Below are 22,991 nucleotides of genomic sequence, written 5' to 3'. Positions count from 1 at the left end.
AACACACGCACTTGGGAAATAGAGTTCCTTAACGCTTCCCTTGCAATTAAATATGGCTTGTACTTTTAATTATGCATACATATTTTTGGTTGCCGACAGGATAATGGTCGACTTTTAACACAGCCAAGTAGTATTGTTGTAAGTGAAGGGATTATGAATGAAGATATATACAATTATACATATAGATATGTGCGTGTATGTGTATAAAGCAAAGTATAATCTAGAATGAAAAAGATTTGCTGGGGTTGGGGCTGTAAGAGCATTATGTCGTAGTACATTAGTTGGTTGTGACATCCAGTGTGGGCAAGTTTTTACCGTAGGATAATCCCCTTGAGAGATTTATACAGACTAATTAGTTGTATCAAATTGTCAAACGCTAGAGTCCTACACTAACTGGTCTAGATAGTCATTGAATGGACGATTGAGTGCCATTAATTTTGAATTAACAGATTGTAACAGGATATCCTTACATACAAAAACATGCTTCGACAAAGAAACAGTCGGCAGGACTAATATATAAATACAATGAGTGCCTGGAGTGTTCTTAGCTTAAAGAAAATAAAAGACATGTTTAAACATGACTACTTTTTAAGGATGTCGATTTGTATAGAGTTACATAGAATGAAAATATTTCTAGATTTTAGACTTCAGATTGACCCTCCAAACAGATGTAGAACTAAATAACAAGCTATAGAGGAAATTTTTCCAAATAAATAACACGTCAAATATGCCAAATGGTGAAAATTCACATTATGGATTTCAAACATAAGAAAAATTAAAATAACAGTGAGAACCATCGCTCTGAGGTCAGAAAGCTCCCACTTTTGACAACAATGATCCGGCCTTTGGTTCACAGAAAGCTAGGATTAGACTACTCTGAGCGTAGAAAATCTGAGAACCTGCTGTGATCGTTCATTCAGTGAGGTTAGACCCGAATATGCATTGAGCCTAAAGCATATAAGCCAAGGCAGACAGAACAAAATTGATTTGACTCAGCAGAAGAGCATCACACTTAGAAGGTAGGAGTTGAAAATCACTCAGAATCCAGCTTCTGTTTCTTTTCTTCAGGCTGGTCTGTCACATTTTTCAACTTAGCTTCTCTACGCTCCCTTTTAACTCCTTTTGCTTTGTGAGGCAGTGCCACACTTCCAACCTACAGAAAGGAATAATTTTTCACTGGTAAACAGAGTCATAGAATTTTATAATTTTTTTCCAACCATGTACTGTATTCTTACCTTCTGATCAGGAATGTAAATCTTCCCGTATTTTCCTTGAATGGCATCTTTGACAACATTTTTCTCCTGAAAATGACAGCCAGTAACAACATCAGTATTTTCCAGACTCCAAGTTAGTCAAATAAAGATGAGAAGAAGTGACTAAGCCAATCAAACCTTCTTCTTTGCTTTATCAAGAGAAGTTCTCATAGCTTCTTTCTTCAAACTGTCATCAGGGAGACGATGTCGCCGAACTACTAAGTCCATGGACGGGCCAACCTCCACTAATTCTATTCTTGGAACTACTGTGCCAGATTTTTTTAACCGCAGTGCACAATGGGTCAAGAAAACCTTTTTTGGCGACACAGCTGTACATACATATACACGATCTAACCCAGCAAGGTTCAAGTTGGTCACAACCTGCATTATTGAACCCACAGGCATTAATGGTACTCTTCCAATTCAAAGAAGCAAAGCGTATAAGTTTATCGAGAAAAGAACAAACCTCGCCATGGAATAGATCAAGCAAAACTTCTTTTAAATGTTTCAACTCTTCAACACTCTCAAATCCTTCTCCAATAAAGGTAAAAAAGGGCTTTGACCCTATTTTAGGAGCCAAATTCTTATCATATTTGAATGACTTCATGCTTTTGAACTCTTCCACTCCTACCTCTACAAGATCGTAAACATGGTGATCATAGGTTCGCCCAATAACAAGATTGTTAGGCCGCTTCTTGGAGTGAGAACCATACTGCAAAATAACCAAAGACTGTAAGTGGGTATGGAAAACAAAAGATAAAGCAACAAGCAAAAAGTCCTGAACATAAAAACAGAACTATTCCTGATAAAGCGATAAACTAGAACAGTTCAACAGTTTATACAAAGATAGCCTTTCGTTCAAATCAAGGTTTTCATGAGTTGAAAAACACTCATCTCACTCCGAGTATCTAAATTAACAGTAGGTGTCATTCCTCCTCTGCATGAAGAGTTGAAATCTATTATCGATTATAATAATGTAATAGACACTTTAACCAGAGCAATACTACTTGGAAGAGTTGGAACTATGCTATGTATAACATGAGACATCACGTCACGTGGAACCAATAGCATCGAATGTTTTAACCTTGGTCTTGACCAAGAATTACTCATCAAATCATAGAATTTATTCGACTACATACAATAACTACGCCTCAGTCCCAAACAAGTTGGAATCGGCGATGTGAATCCTTATTCCTTTCATTAAGCTCAACTCATATCATCATCATTACCAAAACAAAATAAAAGTGCAAGTAAATAGATATATATAATGGCTATCTTATAGTGCAAATGCTGTCATTTTTAATCTTATTTAATATTGTGCTACCGCACATCCATATTAGCATTCGCACTTCTACAACAATCATCTAGTGGATATGTTGAACTTTAGCAACCTAACATTCACTAGCATATAACATAACTGGTTTTATAGTTGTTCTATAGAACTTACCTTTCACCATGGTAGGAATACTTCTATCACATAACACCCGGTAGCACTTCTCTGTTTCAACTATCCGGTTCTAATCCTATGAGTAACATCTTCATCTATCACTTCATTCTCCTGAAACGAGCCTGGATATCTAAATTGTTTGCATTTTGGCACCGCAATTCCATCTAGTCAACTTCGCTCTTCTCGTACTGACTAAACTTGCCGTGCATGTATTCAGTCTTACTTCTACATATCTTAGAACCCTTCTCTAAGGTGCTTCTCCATAGCTCAAGCTTTTTGTTGACACCCTGGCTAGTTTCGTAATTTAGTACAATATCATCAGCTTATAGCATACACTATGGAACCTTTGTGTTGCGTTGGTTAGCTCATTCGTAACTACGGTAAATAAGTAGGGGGCTTAATGCAGAAGCCTTGGTGAAGGAAACTTTTTTGGATCTCCTACTACTGTTTTCACACTAGTGACAACTCCTTTCTACATGTCCTTTATAACATTAATATATTTTACTATAAATATAATTTATAGACCAATTACTATCAAGAGCCACAGATCAACTATAAATATCTCGAGGGACCAAAAATTGAACACAAAATACATCTTCAGTTAGGGTGCTCCAAAGCTACAAAATACAGATTCTAGATGCTCTAGTTCTAAATGTGCTCTCCCTCATGCTATAAAAGAAACCCTGATAACCAAGCAACATGATACCAGAAGACTATTGTTATAAAGTTTACCATTCAGAAATAACCCCTCTCACCATATCTATTAGCACTAAAATTAGTTAATTATGGTAGCAAAATGAGGGATATACAGACAACCAAATACCGAGTTCAAATTTTTATTTATTCCGTGTCTCAGCAAATCAAGGAACCATGGCGAAACCAGGATTTGAAACTTATGGGTTCAGGATTCTAGTCCTTTTAAGTTACTAGGTTCAAAATTAATAATTTGAACATATTCAATGAATTCCCTAAGAGAAATATAGAGTTTGGACAAAAGTTACTGAGTTTCGCGAACCCGTAACTCAAAGGCTAGCTCCGCCCCTGCAAGCAACTAACAATAATACAGATCTTTTCTAATTGAAATAATCAAACAGTTGAAGATCAAAAGTGGACTCTTCAACAGTGTTACAAGTAGCTAAAAGGACTTCGGCAGATAATGTACCCATTTTTGTTATGAATATGCAAGCTACCCATTAAGCATTATGCGCTTAGTCTCTGTTCCTTATCCCCTAGAAGCCAGAAGCTTAACCTGATCTAAATAATGCACTTCCATGTCAAAATGAACTTCCTTTAGTCTGGGTTAGGGGGAGATTTTCAGAATGACGTAACAAATTCTCAACATTGCACCTATGTTTCTTCTTCTGTATTTCATTGAGTATATATCTTTTAGCACAAATAACTCTTTATTCATGAAAAAAGATATGTACTCATTTGCTAAATATTTGGAGATGATTCATTTATGTCTACCTTCAGAACAAGCCTCAGCAAACAACATAATAATCAGGGAGCCACAGAAATAAATCCAAATTAACATGGAACAAGTTATATATCAGCACTTTTCTACCCACTGAACCAAAAAATGCCTCAAAAAGGAAAAGGGCATGTACCCACTTACCACAAAAAGGCTGCAATCTGTCTTAAGAGAGAAAAACTCCAAAGAAGCCTCGCCCCCGCTCTCAAATGGTCTAACGTTATCATTCTTCCGGGTATATTTAACAGAATTATCCCTCTTCAAATGATAAATTTCAGTCATCACCTCATTCAACACTTGGCTTGTTTTTGTACCATGTAATATCAATGTCTTTTTCCCAGTTTCAACCTGCCCCCAAATAAATAAAAAAAGATTGTCATCACAATAACAATCCCATCTTGCAAAAAAAAAAAGAGAGTTGTTTGCTAAGATCAAACTCACCAGTTTGGGAGCACGTTTTTCAAGCTCCCTTCTGATTCTTCCTTTCTGTGGGGTTTTAATTTTCCATGGGGTTTTACTTCTCATCATCCTAACCTAAAAATAAATTGAAAACTAAACTAATATTATTGTGGTTAAAGCAATTTTCAACTATCATAACAACTACTACAATGGCTTAATCACAAATTAGCTGGAACCCTAGAAACAAAAAATAGCAAGAGAACAGTATGAATTTAAGCTTTCACTTACCAATAGAGGAACAGAGAAGATATGAAGAATTGGTGAAGGGAAGATACGAAGAAGAAAGGGAAGATACAACTATGCCTATTCAAATATTAGGGTTATTAGCAGGGGTGGGCATCCGGTACTTCAGTTCGGTATTTAAGAATTTCGGTTCGGTATTCGGTTTATCAATTGTGTATACCAAATACCGTACCAAAGTATTTCGGTACGGTACGGTATTTCTTATTTTGGTTCGGTATGGTTTCGGTACGGTTTAATACATATTCATGTGCCACGTACTGCTAAGCGCTGAGAGCATAAGCATTAACCAAGCAGAAACAACCACTAACGAGTAACGAGTAAACAATCAGCCATTCCCCATTCTGCCTAACTAAATAAACAATCTGCTATTCTGCCTAACAAATAAACAATCTGCCATGTGTTAATCTAAACATAAGTGGAACTGTAATACAATGCAACAAAAACAGAATTCCAGTAGCAACCATAAGTGGATTTGAGACAGTTGCTTAAACACAGTGCATTTGAGACAGTTGCTTAAACACAGTGCAACAAAAATAGAAGTCCAGTAGCAACCACTAACGAGTAGCCCTTCAACATTATTACATCAACATTATTACAACAAGCCCTTCAACATTATTACATCAAAATGTTTTCTTTTCTCCCTGATTTTAATAAGATTTGTGATATGGTGGTATGGAAATAACAAGTTGTATAATAGGATCGTATATCACTAACGGATACTGATCCGAAATTCAGTAAAACCGAACTTTTGATTACATTCACTGCTTTTTAAATTGTGTCAAAGGACGTGTCACTGATTATGAATTAAATATACATTTGTCAAAATATCTTTAACCATATACATAATTAAGATGAAAAATAAATGTTGATGGCATATATCATCTTTGTGTCTGGTCACAACCACCTTCTTTTTAACTTCTTATGCACAAACAAAATATATTATTATATACAAAACAGCCTAAGGATGAGGTTGGCTTAGACATAATCATGATTTAAAGGTATGAATTGCAATCTATAATGCCTAAATTAAAGTGGCGAGTAAACATATTCCTGTTAATTAGGTTAGTAAAATTTTCTTCAACTGAACACAACTGAATGAAGAATGGAGAAGTTATCAACCTGAATGAAGTTGCGGCGCCGAGGTTGTAGTCGTGAGTTGTAACTCGTGAATCCGACCGCCGTAGCTACCAAGCAAAGTCGTGAGGGTTTTTTAAAATTCTTGTCGAGACTAAGCCTCTAAGCCTAAGGGTACGCGATTATGGAATTAGGGGTTTTGGACTTTTGGGGTACGAGCTTAAGGTTATTGGGCTAAAAAATAAAAATAAAATTGGGCTATTTCATTATTTCGGTGTATACTGAAATATTAATAACCCAATACCGTATACCGTATCGAATTACCAAAATATCATAATTTCTGTATCGAAATAAACCGAAATATCAAAAAAATCGAAACCGAAATACCAAATTAATTCAATTCAATTCGGAATTCGTTTTTATGCCCACCCCTGGTTATTAGGGTTTTAGAATCGTTTAGGGGTTTTGGGCGGGTGTTATTCGCCTGGTTTCAATTGTGGGCCTAGTAGTGAAAATGCCCAGGCCCAAGTTGACTGAACTACTTACTAATCCAAGGGAAAATCAGAAGGAATTTTTATATTCCTATGCCATATAGGAAACTATATTACCTTCAATGCCTAAGGTTTGATATAATTACATTTAGTATACATAATTACCAATTATATACCATTAGTGATTTTTAAGGGTATTAATTACACTCCTAATTTAATGGTACCGTATATTCCTTCTAATACCACTCCCTCCATGTCCCCCACGTTTCTCTCTCCAATTCCCATACCTTCACCCACGTTTCCCTCCCACATTCACGATTTCTGTATCAAAACCCTATTATTTCTTCCATAGCCAAGGCACTGTCGGCACCTCTGCAATCTTGTCCCAATGTTTTTGTGCCCGGGGAAGATGAGCACAAGCCTGGTCGATTTGATGGTTATGATTTTGAGTTCCTTCACATTAAGGTTTATCTCCCAGAGTTTGATTCTCAATATGTTGTGAGCTCGAACAGATCTTTTTATCTTTTTCTTTTGATGCTTTAATTGTTGGCAAAAGTCAATTTTCTTGTAACAGTTCATGGGAGGATTTTGCTTAGGAAGATCTATCCCTTTATCATGTTTTTTTGGATTCCATATTTAACATAGCAGTTTCGTAAGGAGTAACAAGAGCATATAGGAGAATCACAAAATTGTACATTATCTACAAAATATCTACAAATTGGGTACATTGAATTTTAATATCCCAATTCCCATTCAATTGTAGCATAATTGGGATTTTCGACATAATTGCGTTTTTTGCAGAAGATTTGTAGAAGTTTTAGTCGTTTTTGATTTGTGAAAACAGAAAACAAAGCATCTACAATCAGAATACAAATAATCTACAATTTATCTACAAAATATCTACAAACTGGGTACATTGAATTTTAATATCTCAATTCTCATTCAATTGTAGCATAATTGGGATTTTCAACATAATTGCATTTTTTGCAGAAAATTTGTAGAAGTTTTAGTCGTTTTTGATTTGTGAAAACAGAAAACAAAGCATCTACAATCAGAATACAAATAATCTACAATTTATCTACAAAATATCTATAAACTGGGTACATTGAATTTTAATATCCCAATTCCCATTCAATTGTAGCATAATTGAGCTTTTTGACATAATTACATTTTTTCAGAAGATTTGTAAAAGTTTTAGTCGTTTTTTATTTGCGAAAACAGAAAATAAAGCATCTACAATCAGAATACAAATAATCTACAATTTATCTACATAATATCTACAAACTGGGTACATATTTGGACTCGACATGCTTCCCCTGAAATGTATGTTTCACATTTTAGATACATATTTTTGTTCAAAATAGTACTAAATCATCCACCTTTTTCTTACTAACACACATCTGCAATATTGTTACGTTAGACGTAAGTGTTGACAGCCTAGAACAACTTGTATATTTTTAATTCTTTCAGTTAAGTTCCAAGTAGTTAAATATTTTAAAAAGATTAGATAGAATCCATTAAAACCAGACAACTAATTAAGGAATTCCCAATATTAGCGCACCTAAATAAGGACGTCTACAACTATAATGATTCCTTATTTAATGAAATATCTGGAAGAAAATTTACTTCCCCAATTTTAGCGCGCCTAAATAAGGAAGCCTACAGCTACAATGATTTCTTATTTAATGAATTGTCTATTTTTTGTAGAAAAACTATTAACATGGTGGGTAATTTTCATACTATGAACATATTTGGTAATATAGTCTCCTATATGGTATAGGAACGAAACTGGATTTATAACTACTAATTGAAAATTAGCCATAATTTTAAAAGTAATAAAAATTTAGTCATTTTTTATATAAAAATAAAATCTGAACGAAAATACCCTTAAACGATTCTGGCTATTGGGTTAGTTTCAGAAATATACTGAAAATTAGCATAATATGTTGGAAGTTTATATACAGGAGCTCCATAATCAAGCATATTATGCTGGAACTTTCCACATTTTAGCTGGAGTATTTTTATCCAGATTTTATTTCCACATAAAATAGTAGCTATTTTTTAATGACTTTGTAAAAACTGACTATTTTTCAATTATCGGATTTGAAAACTGGCTAGCCTATGCTATTTTCACCCAACCCAATGCACATTTGCACAAATGGCCTTTCTTAGGCTACTAATTCAAATTTTGTTGTCATTAGTACATTAAGCCAAATTTGTCCATAAGAAAAGAAAAATTCATCCAATTACTTTTTTTTAAGTCAGATATTCCCACTAATCTAACGGAGACAAAATTTTAATGGTGGCTTAAAAAAATATCATATGTTGCAAATAATTCCATATTATTTGATGGATGACTTTTAGACAGTTATCACGTGCTTTTGCGTTATATTTGTTGAATTAAAAGTTTAAAATGATAATTAATTTAATAATAGTTGAAGAAATTTGAAGTTATGATTGAGATGCTTGTTTGGTAGAGAAAACATTACATTAAGTTTTAAAGCTTGAATAGTTAGACAAGTTTAACTTCTTAAAAGTGGTAAGAATTATGTAGAAAGAAATAATACCAAAACATTATGCAATATCAATAAAAATATCAATTGAAAATGGTAAGCGGACTCATTTGATAAAACTGGAATATACTAATCTCTTCGTCTGTAAATAGATGAAACATCATTTATTATTTAAGCCAATTAAGTTTAGTGATTGTAACAAAGTTAACGTGAATATACTGTACTCAGGAGGTTGAAAGTTCAATTTCCACGAAATATTTTATACATTGACATATATGCTTTGTTATTGTTTGATAACGTACAAATATTCTAAAGCACTGAAAACGTACATTATGCAATGGCAGACCTACACTTACGTCAATTGTGTATATTTTTTTACTGAAAACTACTAGTAGTAAATAACAAATAAAGATATTGATTGAGCACCCAATCTTATAAAGTAACAACTTTAAATAAGGGCTACGAGCATCCGATTTGAAAATTATGAATCTTCCACTTATGTTAAAAAAATAAATTGTTCATGTATGACATTTAATACCAATAAACGAATACAACATCTACGTTTTATATATAATTCTTTATCACTTAATAATATTCTTACTTTAATTTAAAATTCTTATAATTATTTGATTTGAGGTAACTATTCAATTTGTGACGGTTGAAGGTGAAACTTGGGAAATCAGGGGTCCTCCCATGTGTATAAGAGCTACTGTTTCTCTAGTCAAAATTAATTGAAACCATATTCTCCATTCAACTCGGTCCTCAGTTTCTAAATCGTCAATCGAGCTGAGAACTTTGAAATTCTTCATTTTTTAATATTCGCATTGAGTTTATCTCTCCATACCTGTTGTGACCCCAAAATTATTAGTTTAATAAATATAGATAGCGGAGTTCAAACTTGAATCAGTGGGGGAGGCCTAATGGATCGGTTAATCGACGGCTCAAAATAATCGTCTGCTTCAAAAGTCCAGGTTTTGCCGATAACACGATTACACGGTATCTTTCTTTTCTCACTCCTCCTTTTCGTCTTCTGGTTCTCTCCTCTTTCTCTTCTCTTCTAACCCAAATCCCTTCTCTTCTTCTGCAGATCTAGAGCACAGCTATGTATCTCCGATTTATTTAGTTGTTAATTTTTATTTTTCTTAGCTTCTAAGTCAGTTTTGTTTTTCATTTCAATAAATCGAAAATTATCCCAAAAAATTGTTGCAATTCTTTTTAGCATCTGTTAAATTCATCTTAATTGGTCATACTGTGACAATTGACATCAGAGCTTGATTCTGTAACCTCTGGGCATGATAATTGTCACACCTCCTTTTTTCCGAGAGGGATTGAGAGTTTTTCCAATTTAAGTGACATTAATCGAAATGAGATTATTTAATTTATTTCAGAGTCGCCACTTGGATAATTATATGGTGTCCCAAGTCACCGGTTTATTTTAAAATCCTAAATCGAGGAAATTGACTCTTATTTTATGGTCTACGAACACAGAGGACTGAGTAAGGAATTCTGTTAACCCGAGAGAAGGTGTTAGACATTCTCGGGTTCCGTAGTTTTAGCACGGTCGCTCAACTATTAATAATTGGCCTAATTATCTGATTAGTTACATGTTTTAAATCTATTGTGCATTTTTAACTTTTTAATCGCTTTTAATATTTATGGAGTTTAATTAAATAAGTCGCGATGTCGCACACTTATTGTTTTTAAACACATTGCGAATCGCGCCACATGAAATGCACCCGTGATTTGCAACATATTTATTTTAATTATTATTAGAAGTTATGGTTGGGTCACATGAAATGCACACCTGAATTGGGGATTACGTATCATGAATATGCCAAGGGAATCGTACCCATAATCACGATAATTCATTTACACGCCTAAAACAAACTACGAAAGTTCATAAATTATTGTCCTAAAACTAGTTTGAAATTATTGTGAAGGTCATAATTTATAGAAGTAATTTGTAGGTGAAGATATTATGACTTAGTGTTTATTTAAAGACGGGTCAGCTGATGAATTCATTTGTATTGAGTGATGGATTTAAACATTTGAACCATTTGTTCAAATTAGTTTTATGTATCTTCTATTCCAATTTCCAAACAAGGCCAACATAAAATTAAAATAAAAATGTAAACAAACTAGCATTTCATCCTAATTATGTCAAGTAGTGAGTTAACTCCAGCCAACTATGAGCAATTTCAATTATGAACGGAATATCACAAATAAGGAATTTGGCTAAATATATCATTCCAACACCAAATAAGATAGCAATTGAGAAAAGGTGAGATAGAACAGATCTTTTATATCAGAAAAACTTCTTGAATATAAAGGTGGAAATTCAACAAGAACAACTCGACCAAGAGAACAGAGGACTCGCCGGCAACTTCACAAATTTGAATAAAGAACAATGAACGAACAGTCGACGAAATCACGAACAAACCTTAAATGCCCGGAAGTCTTCGAACCTCAAGTGACTCGAACGACGACCTCAAGCGATGAGCTCGAGTTCGCCAGCAGCCTCTGTTTTGGTGTCAAACGAGGGGCTCTTCCCTGTCAAGCTGGCAACATTTTTGGAGCTGTTATTTTGGGTCTTTTTGGGGATGAAAATGGTATGTTCTTTTGGCTCGATTTGGCTGTGATTTTGGAGTCATTTTTGGGACTGTTTTGGTCCGTTTTATGCTGCATTTATGGGGAAAAGAGAGTTGTTTTCTAGGTGTTTCTAGATGGGTTTTGATGTTGATTTTGGGACTATTTTTGGGTGGAAAAGGGGGTTGGTTATTGCAGTATTTTCAGGTGTTTTTGGATGGTTTTGAGCTGGAATTCATGGCTATTTATTGGGAGAAAACTGTTGGGTTTTTGGCAGCGTTTTGAGATGATTTGAGGTGTGATTTGGAGCTGGTTTATGGACGCTTCTCAGCTCGTTTTTTGAGCTAAAATGGGGTGGCTTTGGAGGTCATTTTTGAGCAGCTTTTCTATGGCATTTTTGTGGAGTTTCAAGGAACTTTTTACATGGTTTTAATGGAGTATAGTGGATGATATTTTTATTTTTTATTTATGGAGAAGATGGAAGTTTTCATGGATTTTTCATGGTTGAAGGTTATGAGCTTTTTGTTATGAAGCTTGAAATGCAGAAGCAAGTTTTCTCTGCCTCCGTTTTCCCCCCCATGTTTTCACGTGTTCTCCCGTCCCCCCTCCCTATTTTTTTGTCTCAGGTGTCCTCCTATTTGTTATGTGTGTGTGGCTATTATACAGTGTGGTCGAAGGGGTGCTGTTCGCTGGAGAAGATGACTTAGGGTTTTGGTTTTTTTTAGGTTTTAGCTTGTTTTTTTCTCTTTGTATGTAGATATATAGGTATAAGTATAGGGATTAATTGGTGGAAGAGATAAGGATTGAGAGTGTAATTATCTAGGGTAAATGTTATTTGTAGAAAATTGCTAGGAAAGTGCATGTGAATTATACGATAAGAGAGAATCTTTTGCCATATGGCAATTTTCCATTGGCTCTTTTTTCTTTTCTTGATAATTACTAAAAAAAATCTACTCCTACTAAATAAGTAAATAAAAAGCAAGGTACAATTACTACACTCAATATTTATTTCTCAAAAACCTCTCACTTAAAATTAAACTAAGCTAAATAAAATTATATCCCCTTTTTTTTGTTGAAACTTTTTCTTTCTTTGTAAAATGAAAAATAAAATTAATACTTTAAAAATATGTAACTCTTTTTTTTTTGCAATTTTCAAATTATCTAAAATAAACCTATAAAAAGGTGAAATAAAACTACAATATTAAAATTAAACTTAAAATATATTTAAATACTAAAAGTGAGTGAAAAAATTAAATATGGTCAAACATTAGGTGCTCACAGCTGCCCCTCTTTGCTTGGAAACATGAAGAGTTTTCAGGCAAAGACAAAGTGAGCCGTATGACTAATTTTTGAACATATCGTTATTCAAAAGAGGAAGAAAATAAAAGAAAAAGGTGCAACCGAGTCCTGGTTTTGGACAACCTACATATTCCGGGTTATAAAGAAATCAGGTCGCGTGCAGTTCAAGAAGAATGATGGAGTGATGAGTTCTAGAGTCGAGTGAGATTCCGTCGAGGCTCCGGTCCGTGGACCTGTTATTACATCAAAATCAAAATTAAAAAGACTAATTAAACATATCAGCTACGAGTTACAAGATTCCTATCTATGAGTCTTCTGAAGCTTGATCTTGAGTCTTGGTTGGTTCTTCATACGGACTCTGATCTGAATCTTGATGCTTGTTAGCTGCAGGTGCTGGTTCATTCCCTTTTCAACTTCTCGGATCAAGGTGTGACATGCAAAGCTTGTGACTTCAATCACGTCTTGAGCAATCCACATCTTTTCTCCGCTTCTGCACTTTGAGTTCACTTCTTTTTTTTTCTTTTATTCTAGATTGAGACTCCTTCTTTTGGTCGTCTCAACCCTGTGCCTCGAGGTAAAACCTGCTCAAACACCAAAACAAACAAACAAATAAAAATTTTTTGCCCAATTTTCACTAAAAAAATTTCGTGAGTTATTGTAACAAAATTCTAAACTACTTCTTTATTGAAAGCAATAAAAGTCAGGATTGTGTATCCTTGGGAAAAAGAGATTAGGGAGTGGAGACCCTATATCTAAAATGAGATCAACTAGGGATCGGAGACCCTATTGTTGGAAAATCATCAACTAGGGAATGGTGACCCTATATTGACATCAGATTATGCTGGCATCAGGTTATCCTGGCATCAACAAGGGAGTGGAGACCCTATATTGGCATCAACTAGAGAGTGGAGACCCTATATTGGCATCAACTAGAGAGTGGTGACCCTATGTTGGCATCAGGTTATGCTGGCATCAACTAGGGAGTGAGGACCCTATGTTGGCATCAACTAGGGAGTGAGGACCCTATGTTGGCATCAGGTTAGGCTGACATCAACTAGGGAGTGGAGACCCTATGTTGGAAAGTGAGACTACTGAATTGTGTACCTATGCTAAAATGAACCAAGAAGGATTTTTTTTTTGTTTTTGTTTTTTTTCCTTTTTCCACATTTTTTTAGAAAAATCATCATTTTTTTCTTTTGAGAAAATCATTCTTTTAAACAAATTGCCCCAACGTTTTTTTTTCCAAAGGCATGAACAAATGATTTTTTTAATCGAGACATCCTCTTTTTTTTAATTTCCTAGGAGAAAATTCATCAGACTATACTTTTATATCTTAGGAGAAAAATTCATCAGACTAAGACATCATCCTAGGAGAAAGTTCATCAGACTAATCAGACTAAGATTTCTTGTCCTAGGAGAAAATTCATCAGACTAGGGCTCTTATCTTAGGAGAAAAATTCATCAGACTAAGATTTTGATCCTAGGAGAAAGTTCATCAGACTGAGTCTTTTTTTTGGTTATCTTAGGAGAAAGATTCATCGGACTAAGATGTTTGATCCTACGAGAAAAGTTCATAAGACTAGGTTTTTTTATTATCTTAGGAGAAAGATTCATCAGACTAAGATTTTGATCCTAGGAGAAAGTTCATCAGACTAGGTTTTCTATCTTAGGAGAAAAATTCATCAGACTAAGATTTTGATCCTAGGAGAAAATTCATCAGACTAGGTCCCTTTTTTTTAATCTTAGGAGAAAGATTAATCAAACTAAGATTTCTATTCTAGGAGAAAGATTCATCAGACTAGGATTCTTATCTTAGGAGAAAGATTCATTAGACTAAGATGTTTATCCTAAGAGAAAGATTCATCAGACTAGGTTTCTTATCTTAGGAGAAAGATTCATCAGACTAAGATTTCGATCCTAGGAGAAAGATTCATCAGACTAGATTTTTTTTGTTATCTTAGGAGAAAGATTCATCAGACTAAGATGTTTATCCTAGGAGAAAGATTCATCAGACTAGGTTTCTTATCTTAGGAGAAGGATGCATCAAACTAAGATTTCGATCCTAGGAGAAAGATTCATTAGACTAGGTATTTTTTTTATTATCTTAGGAGAAAAATTCATCAGACTAAGACGTTTATCCTAGGAGAAAATTCATCATACTAGGTTTTTTTTTGCATCTTAGGAGAAAGATTCATCAGAAAGATTTTTATCCTAGGAGAAAGTTCATCAGTCTAGGTCTTCTATCTTAGGAGAAAGATTCATCAGACTAAGATTTCGATCCTAGGAGAAAATTCATCAGACTAGGTCCTTTTTTGTTATCTTAGGAGAAAGATTCATGAGGCTAAGATTTCTATCCTAGGAGAAAACTCATCAGACTAGGTCTTCTATCTTAGGAGAAAAATTCATCAGACTAAGATTTTTATTGGGAGAAAATCCATCAGACTAGGACTATTTATCTTAGGAGGAAAATGTCACGACCCAAATCCAGACCCGGTCGTGAGAGCGCCTCTCGTGAAGACAAGGCCAGCCGACACTTCCCATTTTCCAATTATTAACAGTTAAGCATTTAAGAAATGGTCAAATCATGATAAAATATATCCAAAATAACAATGATAACATAAATACATGGAAGAACACCCATACACAGCCCTAACCAGGGTGTCACTAGTCATGAGCATCTTTAAGTCATAATACAAGTCTGCTAAGTCTATAAGCTAGTATAGATGTCTGAAAAGAGATATAGATGATAAAGGAGTAGAGACACGGGGTTGCGGACGTCAACAACTACCTCGTAATCTCCGAAAAACCCGCCTGAAACTGGAGGAATTAGCACTCGGGAGCGAAACCAGCTACGCCTGAATTTGCATACAGGAGTGCAGGGAGTAAAGTGAGTACTCCAACTCAGTGAGTAACAAATGTAAATAACGATTGAACGTAAGAAAATACGTAAGGCATGCAACATTCTATAATGAAGCAGTAAAACCATTTATAAGCAGTAAAACAGTGAAAAGTCAAGTAAAATCCTCTTTCAACAAGTAAATAAGTAATTGATAGGTAATTAAGGTAAAGTAAACAAAAAGTTTGCCTCTCGGGTACAGTATCACCACATCCGCCCCTCGGGCAACATCTCAGAACAATAACAGCCCCTCGAGCTCAATCTCACTTCACAATGGGTACCCACGCTCATTGGGGGTGTGCAGACTCTTGGAGGGGCCCCTTACATCCCAAGCGCAATATCAAGCCATCTCGTGGCATCATCACTAGGCCCTCGGCCTTATATCAACAAGCCATCTCGTGGCATGTAAATATATATATATATAGTATCAGTGTTTCCTCACAACTTAGGCCTTCGGCCTTACTCAGTCAAAAATACTCACAAGTCCCTCGGGCAATAGTAAAACAGTGTTTCTCAACCCAAACATCATTCAAAATATCATTTAAGTCTTAAAACTAAGTAAATATGGCTGAGTATGAAAATAGTGGAAAATAACATGACTGAGTTCAAGTATAAAGTCAAAACAGTGAGGAAATAGCAATGAAAATCCTTGAATGGTTCAAATAGTTGCCACGAAGCCCAAATATGGCATTCAACCCAAATAATGATGATAGCAAATAATTTTTAGTCAAATACGCGGTAAAATCATCAATCAGGACGATGTGCAATCCGGGGTTTCAAACCCTCAGAACATCATTTACAATCATTACTCACCTCGAACCGGCTAAACCTCTAGCTCACGATGCCTTTGCCCCTCGAATCAGCCTCCACGTACGTCGAATCTATCCAAAATCAGAACGAAGACGTCAAAGTATGCTAAGGGAACGGAGCCCAAGCGAAAACAATCAATAAAGGGTACCAATCCCGAAATTACCAAATTCTGACCCCTGGTCCCATGTCTCGAAAATAAGAAATTTTTACATCAATAGATTCCTCATCTCCCCACGAGTCTATGCATATAAAGAATACCAAAATCGGAGTTCAAATGACCTCTCAAATCCTCATTATAAGGCCTCTTAAACTCAAGCCTTAATCCCCCATTTTTAGCCCTTTAATTCTTTTAATTACAGCCTTAATCCATGAAATACTACCATAGAAATGTATTTTAGGTCCAAAATCCTTACCTTAATGAAGTTCCCTTGAAATCCCTCTTCCAAATCGTCCAAAAGCTCTCAAGCCGAAGTCAAAAATGGTGGAATAGCTCAATTTCGCGAAATGAAATAACTTATATGTTCTGTTAGACATTTTCGCATCTGCGACTCTTCAACCGCTTCTGTGGTACCGTATTTGCGGTCATACCTCCGCTTCTGCGGAAATCACTTAACCATCCAAAACCGCTTCTACGATCATCCTTCTGCATCTGCGATATCGCAGATGCGGTCCAACTCACCGCTTCTCGGTCCCTGACTCCCTCAGCCTTTCCGCTTCTGCGACCTTCCTCATCGCACCTGCGGCGCCGCACCTGCGGTCCCCAAACCTCATGTGCGAAAACACCAGAAGCAGCAAAACTTCAACAACTACAATAACATCTCAACTTCTCCGTTAACCACCCGAAATTACCCCGAGGCCTCCGGGACCTCAACCAAAAGCACAAACATAACCCAATACCTTATTCAAACTTGTTCCAATCATCAAAACACCTCAAACAACATCAAATCTACCAAATCACATCGGATTCAAGCCTAAGTTTCAAAAATCATCCAAAGCCAAACCACGTCCGAATGACTTAAAATTTTTGCACACACATCCCAAATCACATAACAGAACTACTGCAACTCTCGGAATTCTATTCTGACCCCTATATCAAAATCTCGCCTACCAACCGAAAATCGCCAAAATATCAACTTCACCAATTCAAACCTGAATCCACTACGAACCTCCAAAATTCATTTCGATCGTGCTCCTAAGCCACAAATCACCTCCCGAAGCTATCCGAACCATTGGAACTCACATCCGAGCCCTCTAACACATAAGTCAACATCCGGTTGACTTTTCCAACTTAAACTCACTCTAAAGAGACTAAGTGTCTCAAACCTTACCAAAATTATTCCGGATTTGATCCGACCAACCCGATACCACAAAACACGGATAACGAAGCATAAAGAAGCATAAATGGGAAAATGGAGCGGTAATTCATGAGACGACTGGCCGGGTCGTCACAGAAAAATGTGAGGACCAATGATAAGATTTTATGCACACTAGCAAAGACAAATTAAAGGCAAAGATTTGAGTGACTTTCCTTTGTCGGTTTTTTTTTCAACCACTTTCCTTGCAATGCTTTGTTCTTGTTTCAAACAAAGAAAATTTTGTCAGTTTTGAAAGTGGTGGTCGGTTTGTGGCCTTGAGTCTTGAGCAGCTTGACTTTTGCTCGATCATCTTGAGTCAGTCTTAAGAGACTTTTGTTCTGCACCAACTCTAATTGTTTCACACACAGTACCATTTATATTTGCGGCTCAATCAGCTTTATCCCAACTGGAGATCTTTGCTTATTTGACCTTTTCTGATATCTTGAATGACTTCCTACTTTTAAGCAATTAGTCTGCCAGAGAGAATCACAAGTTATCTTTGCTTGCGCCAAGTAGGCTGACAAGAGTCTTTTGGTGGAGGCTTTGCATGAATCCTCAAGGCATTGTTGAGAGTAACAACTGAGTGTGTTGGCCAAATTTACTTTATGCAACTGAAAAGCTGGTAGCAAATTTTAAAATCCTTTCTTGCTTGTTTTGACAAGGACTGACTCAGAGTAAAGGACACAATGTGTCATGACCCCAAACCCGGACCCAGTCGTGATGACACCTCTCGTGAAGATAAAGCCAGCCGACACATTTCCAAAAAGTAGTTTTAACTAATTTAACAATAGGCATTTAGTCTTAAACATGCTATAAATCCAAAAGTAAGCAGTGACAATACAAACAATTCGCGGAATACAACCCAACACAGCCCGATACTGGTATGTCACTAGTCATGAGCATCTAAAAATCCGAAATAAGATAAGAAAGTCTAAAGAGTTCAATACAAATCTAAAACAAAGAGAAATAAGATGAGGGAAGAAGCTCTAGGCTCCGAATGCCGATAGCTACCTAGAGAATCTTCGGATTCGCCCGAGGTGAAAAGATCAACACTCACTAGCGGGATTAGCAATGCCTGAATCTGCACACGAGGTGTAGGGAGTAAAGTGAGCACTCCAACTCAGTGAGTAATAATCATAAATAAACGACTGAGAGATATGAAAACACGTAAGGCACATTACAAGCTATAATGAAGCAGTAAAACCAGTAGAAATAGTGAAGCAGTGATAATGTGTAAAGTCATTTTTAATTCAGTCCAAACTTCATGAAATGCCTTTTTAACAATTAAGTAGGTAAATGACAGACAAATAAGACAGATAAACACATAAAGGATTGCCCCTCGGGCACAATGTCAACAATACCAGCCCCTCGGGCTATCTCTCACATCACAATGGGTACCCGCGCTCACTGGGGGTGTGCAGACTCCTGGAGGGGCCCCTTACGGCCCAAACAGAATATCAAGCCATCTCGTGGCATCATCACTAGGTCCTCGGCCTTGTATAAACAAGCCACCTCGTGGCGTACATATCTCAGGCCCTCGGCCTCATAATCATAATTAGTGTTTTCTCACAACATAGGCCCTCGGCCTTACTTAGTCAGAATCTCACAGCCACTCGGGCAACAATAAAACATAGTGCTCAACCCAAAATATCATTTAAAATGTCATTTAAGTGTTAAAGCAGAGTAAACATGGCTGAGTTATGAAAAATAGTAGAATATAGCATGACTGAGTTCAAGTATAAAGTAAACACAGTGAGGAAATATCAATAAAAATCCCCTAAGGGTTCAAATAGTTGGCACGAGGCCCAAATATGGCATTCGGCCCAAAACAAGATGATAGCAAATAGATTTAAGTCAAATACATGGTAAAACAGTCATTCGAAATGGACTAAGTTACAATCCCCAATAGTGCACGACCCCACGTTCGTCATCTAGCGTGTGCGTTACCTTAATATAGCACAACGATGTGCAATCCGGGGTTTCATACCCTCGGGACATCATTTACAATCATTACTCACCTCAATACGGTCCAAACTCTAGCCCGCGATTTCCTTACCCCTCGAATCGGTCTCCACTCGCGTCGAATCTATCTAAAATTAGAATCACGACGTCAAAATATGCAAAGGGAACGAAGCCCAAGCGAAAATAATCAATATACAACACAAATCCCGAAATTACCAAAACCCGATCCCCGGGTTCACGTCTCGGAATTAGACAAAATTCACATCAATAGGTTCATTATCTCCCCACGAGTTCGTACATATTAAAAGTACCAAAATTCGACCACAAATAGTCCCTCAAACCCTCAAGTCTAGGTCTCCAATACCAAGTCCTAGTTTCCCCAATTTTAACCCTTAAATTCCAGTAATTATAGCTCTAATCCGTGAAATAATACCATAGAAACAAGTTTTAGGTCCAAAATCCTTACCTCAATGAAGTTCCCTTGAAATCCTTCTTCAAAATCGTCCAAAAAGCTCCAAAGCCGACTTAAAAATGGTGGAATAGCTCAAAAATCGCGAAGGAAATAATTTATACATTCTGACCCAGGCATTTTCGCATCTGTGGTCAATCCACCGCATCTGTGGTATTGCTTTTGCGGTCCAATAGCCGCTTCTACGGTTTCTCACTTAAACACCCATTTCCGCTTTTGCGATGCACTAGCCGCACCTGCGCCATCGCAGGTGTGTTTCGTTAACCGCTTCTGCGGTCACAGCCTCCCAGCCACTTTCCGCTTCTGCGATCTCCCCTCTCGCATCTGCGGTATCGCACCTACGGTCCCTAATCCGCAGGTGCGGAAACACCAGAAGCAAAAAATTTGTAGCTTTTCCAAAACTTCCAAACTCTCCGTCAACCATCCGAAATCACCCCGAGGCCCCTGAGACCTCAACCAAAGGCACAAACATGACCCATAACCTTATTTAAACTTATACCAATCTTCAAAACACCTAAAACAACATCGAATCAACCAAAACTCATCGGATTCAAGCCTAAGTTTCCAAAATCTTCCGAATTTCGCTTTTGATGAAAAACCCAAACAAACTATGTCTGAATGACCTGGAATTTTGAACACACATCCTAAATGACACAACGGGACTACTGCAACTCTCGGAATTCCATTCCGACCCCTGTATCAAAATCTCACCTATCAACCGGAAAACGCTAAAAATCCAATTTCGTCAATTCAAGCCTAAATCTACTCCGGACCTCCAAAACACATTCTGATCACTCTCCTAAGTCCCAAATCACCTCCCGAAGCTATGCGAACCATCAGAACTCACATCCGATCCCTCTAACACATAAGTTAACATTCGATTGACTTTTACAACTTAAGCTTCCTCAAAAGAGACTAAGTGTCTCAAACCTTACCAAATCCTTTCCGAACCTGAGGCAACTAACCCGATCACATATAGAACTGATAGACAAAGCAGTAAGAAGCAGAAAAGGGGGAAATAGAGCGATAACTCATGAGACGACTGGCCGGGTCGTCACATCCTCCCCAACTTAAACAAACGTTCGTCCTCGAACGAGTCAAGAAACATACCTGAAGCCTCGAACAGGCAAGGATATCTGCTCCGCATCTCCCGCTCAGTCTCCCAGGTAGCCTCCTCCACGGGCTGACCTCTCCACTGTACTTTCATCGAAGCTATATCCTTTGATCTCAACTTTCGAACCTGAGGATCCAAAATAACTACTAGCTCTACTTCATAGGTCAAATCATCATCCAACTGAACAGTGCTGAAATCCAGAACATGAGACGGATCCCCAATATACTTCCGGAGCATAGAAACATGAAATACCGGATGTACACTCGACAAGCTGGGTGGCAAAACAAGCTCATAAGCCACCATCCCAATCCTCCGAAGTACCTCAAAAGGCCCAATGAACCGAGGACTCAATTTACTTTTCTTCCCAAATCTCATAACACCCTTCATGGGTGAAACCTTCAACAGAACCTTCTCGCCAACCATGTAGGACACATCTCGAACCTTCCTGTCGGCATAACTCTTTTGCCTCGACTGCGTTGTACAAAGCCTCTCCTGAATCACCTTCACCTTTTCTAAAGCATCCTGTACCAAGTCTGTCCCTAATAGCCTAGCCTCACCCGGCTCGAACCAACCAATTGGAGATCTAACTACCTCCCATACAAAGCCTCATATGGAGCCATCTGAATACTCGACTGGTAGCTATTGTTATAAGCTAACTATGCAAGTGGTAGAAACGGATCCCATGACCCTCCGAAATCAATGACACAAGTATGCAATATGTCCTTCAATATCTGAATAGTGCGCTCGGACTGCCCGTCCGTATGAGGGTGAAAAGTTGTGCTCAACTCGACCTGAGTACCCAACTCTCGCTGCACAAACCTCCAAAACTGTGAAGTAAACTGAGTGCCCCTATCTGAAATGATGGAAACTGGGACACCATGCAAACGAACAATCTCCCGAATATAGATCTCTGTCAACCGCTTTGAAGAATAGGTAGTACACACAGGAATAAAGTGCGGGGACTTGGTCAGCCGATCCACAATCACCCAAATAGCATCAAACTTCTTCAAAGTCCATGGGAGTCCAACTACAAAGTCCATAGTGATCCGCTCCCACTTCCACTCTAGAATATCCATCTGCTGAAGCAAGCCACCCGGTCTCTGATGCTCATATTTCACCTGCTGACAATTGAGACACCGAGCTACAAATCCCATAATGTCTTTCTTCATTATTCTCCACCAATAATGATGCCTCAAATCCTGATACATCTTCGCGGCACCCGGATGAATAGAATACCATGAGCTATGGGCCTCCTCCAGAATCAACTCCTGAAGCATCACAATACACGGTATATGAACCTGAAACTGATGGCAAAACTAACATTGGAGCCGTAGTCAAGGCCGTCTTGAGCTTCTGAAAGCTCTCCTCATACTCATCCGACCAAACAAATGAAGCACCATTCTGAGTCAACTTGGTCAAGGGTGATGCGATAGATGAGAATCCCTAAACAAACAGGCGATAATAACCCGCCAAACCAAGAAAACTGCGAATCTCTATGGCTGAGGACGATCAGGGCCAACTCTGAACCGCCTCTATCTTCTTCGGATCA

The 22,991-nt window shown here is 37.1% G+C and overlaps 1 protein-coding gene across 3 annotated transcripts; it reads right to left on the bottom strand.

Moving 5' to 3' along the window:
• Nucleotides 1–691: 691 nt before the first annotated feature.
• On the bottom strand, nucleotides 692–6,146 carry LOC107808655 (ribosome production factor 2 homolog). 3 transcript variants are annotated; one of them, XM_016633193.2, is made up of 7 exons: nucleotides 5,993–6,146; nucleotides 4,613–4,705; nucleotides 4,316–4,519; nucleotides 1,720–1,965; nucleotides 1,392–1,634; nucleotides 1,236–1,301; nucleotides 692–1,153 (listed from the first exon to the last, which is right to left on the bottom strand). In XM_016633193.2, the coding sequence occupies exons 2-7, from the start codon at nucleotides 4,697–4,699 to the stop codon at nucleotides 1,034–1,036; spliced, it is 966 nt and encodes a 321-aa protein (XP_016488679.1). In that variant the 5' UTR covers nucleotides 4,700–4,705; nucleotides 5,993–6,146; the 3' UTR covers nucleotides 692–1,033. The 3 variants fall into 3 exon arrangements, with proteins under 3 accessions (XP_016488679.1, XP_075110132.1, XP_075110131.1); XM_075254031.1 differs by having other exon boundaries at nucleotides 4,613–4,723; nucleotides 5,993–6,124; XM_075254030.1 differs by lacking the exon at nucleotides 5,993–6,146 and adding an exon at nucleotides 4,859–4,988.
• Nucleotides 6,147–22,991: the final 16,845 nt, after the last annotated feature.

The sequence above is a fragment of the Nicotiana tabacum genome, chromosome 5 (assembly GCF_000715075.1).
Source record: "Nicotiana tabacum cultivar K326 chromosome 5, ASM71507v2, whole genome shotgun sequence".
Classification (NCBI taxonomy): Eukaryota; Viridiplantae; Streptophyta; class Magnoliopsida; order Solanales; family Solanaceae; genus Nicotiana; species Nicotiana tabacum.
Note: the sequence above shows the minus strand (reverse complement) of the source record. Positions and strands in the feature narration are given on the sequence as shown.

Coding starts and splice junctions, on each gene's coding strand:
- LOC107808655 (XM_016633193.2), bottom strand. CDS start 4,699: ATGATGAGAAGTAAAACCCCATGGAAAATTAAAACCCCACAGAAAGGA. Junction 1,302..1,391: donor TTGATAAAGCAAAGAAGAAG/GTTTGATTGGCT, acceptor TGTCATTTTCAG/GAGAAAAATGTTGTCAAAGA. Junction 1,154..1,235: donor TTTACATTCCTGATCAGAAG/GTAAGAATACAG, acceptor TCCTTTCTGTAG/GTTGGAAGTGTGGCACTGCC.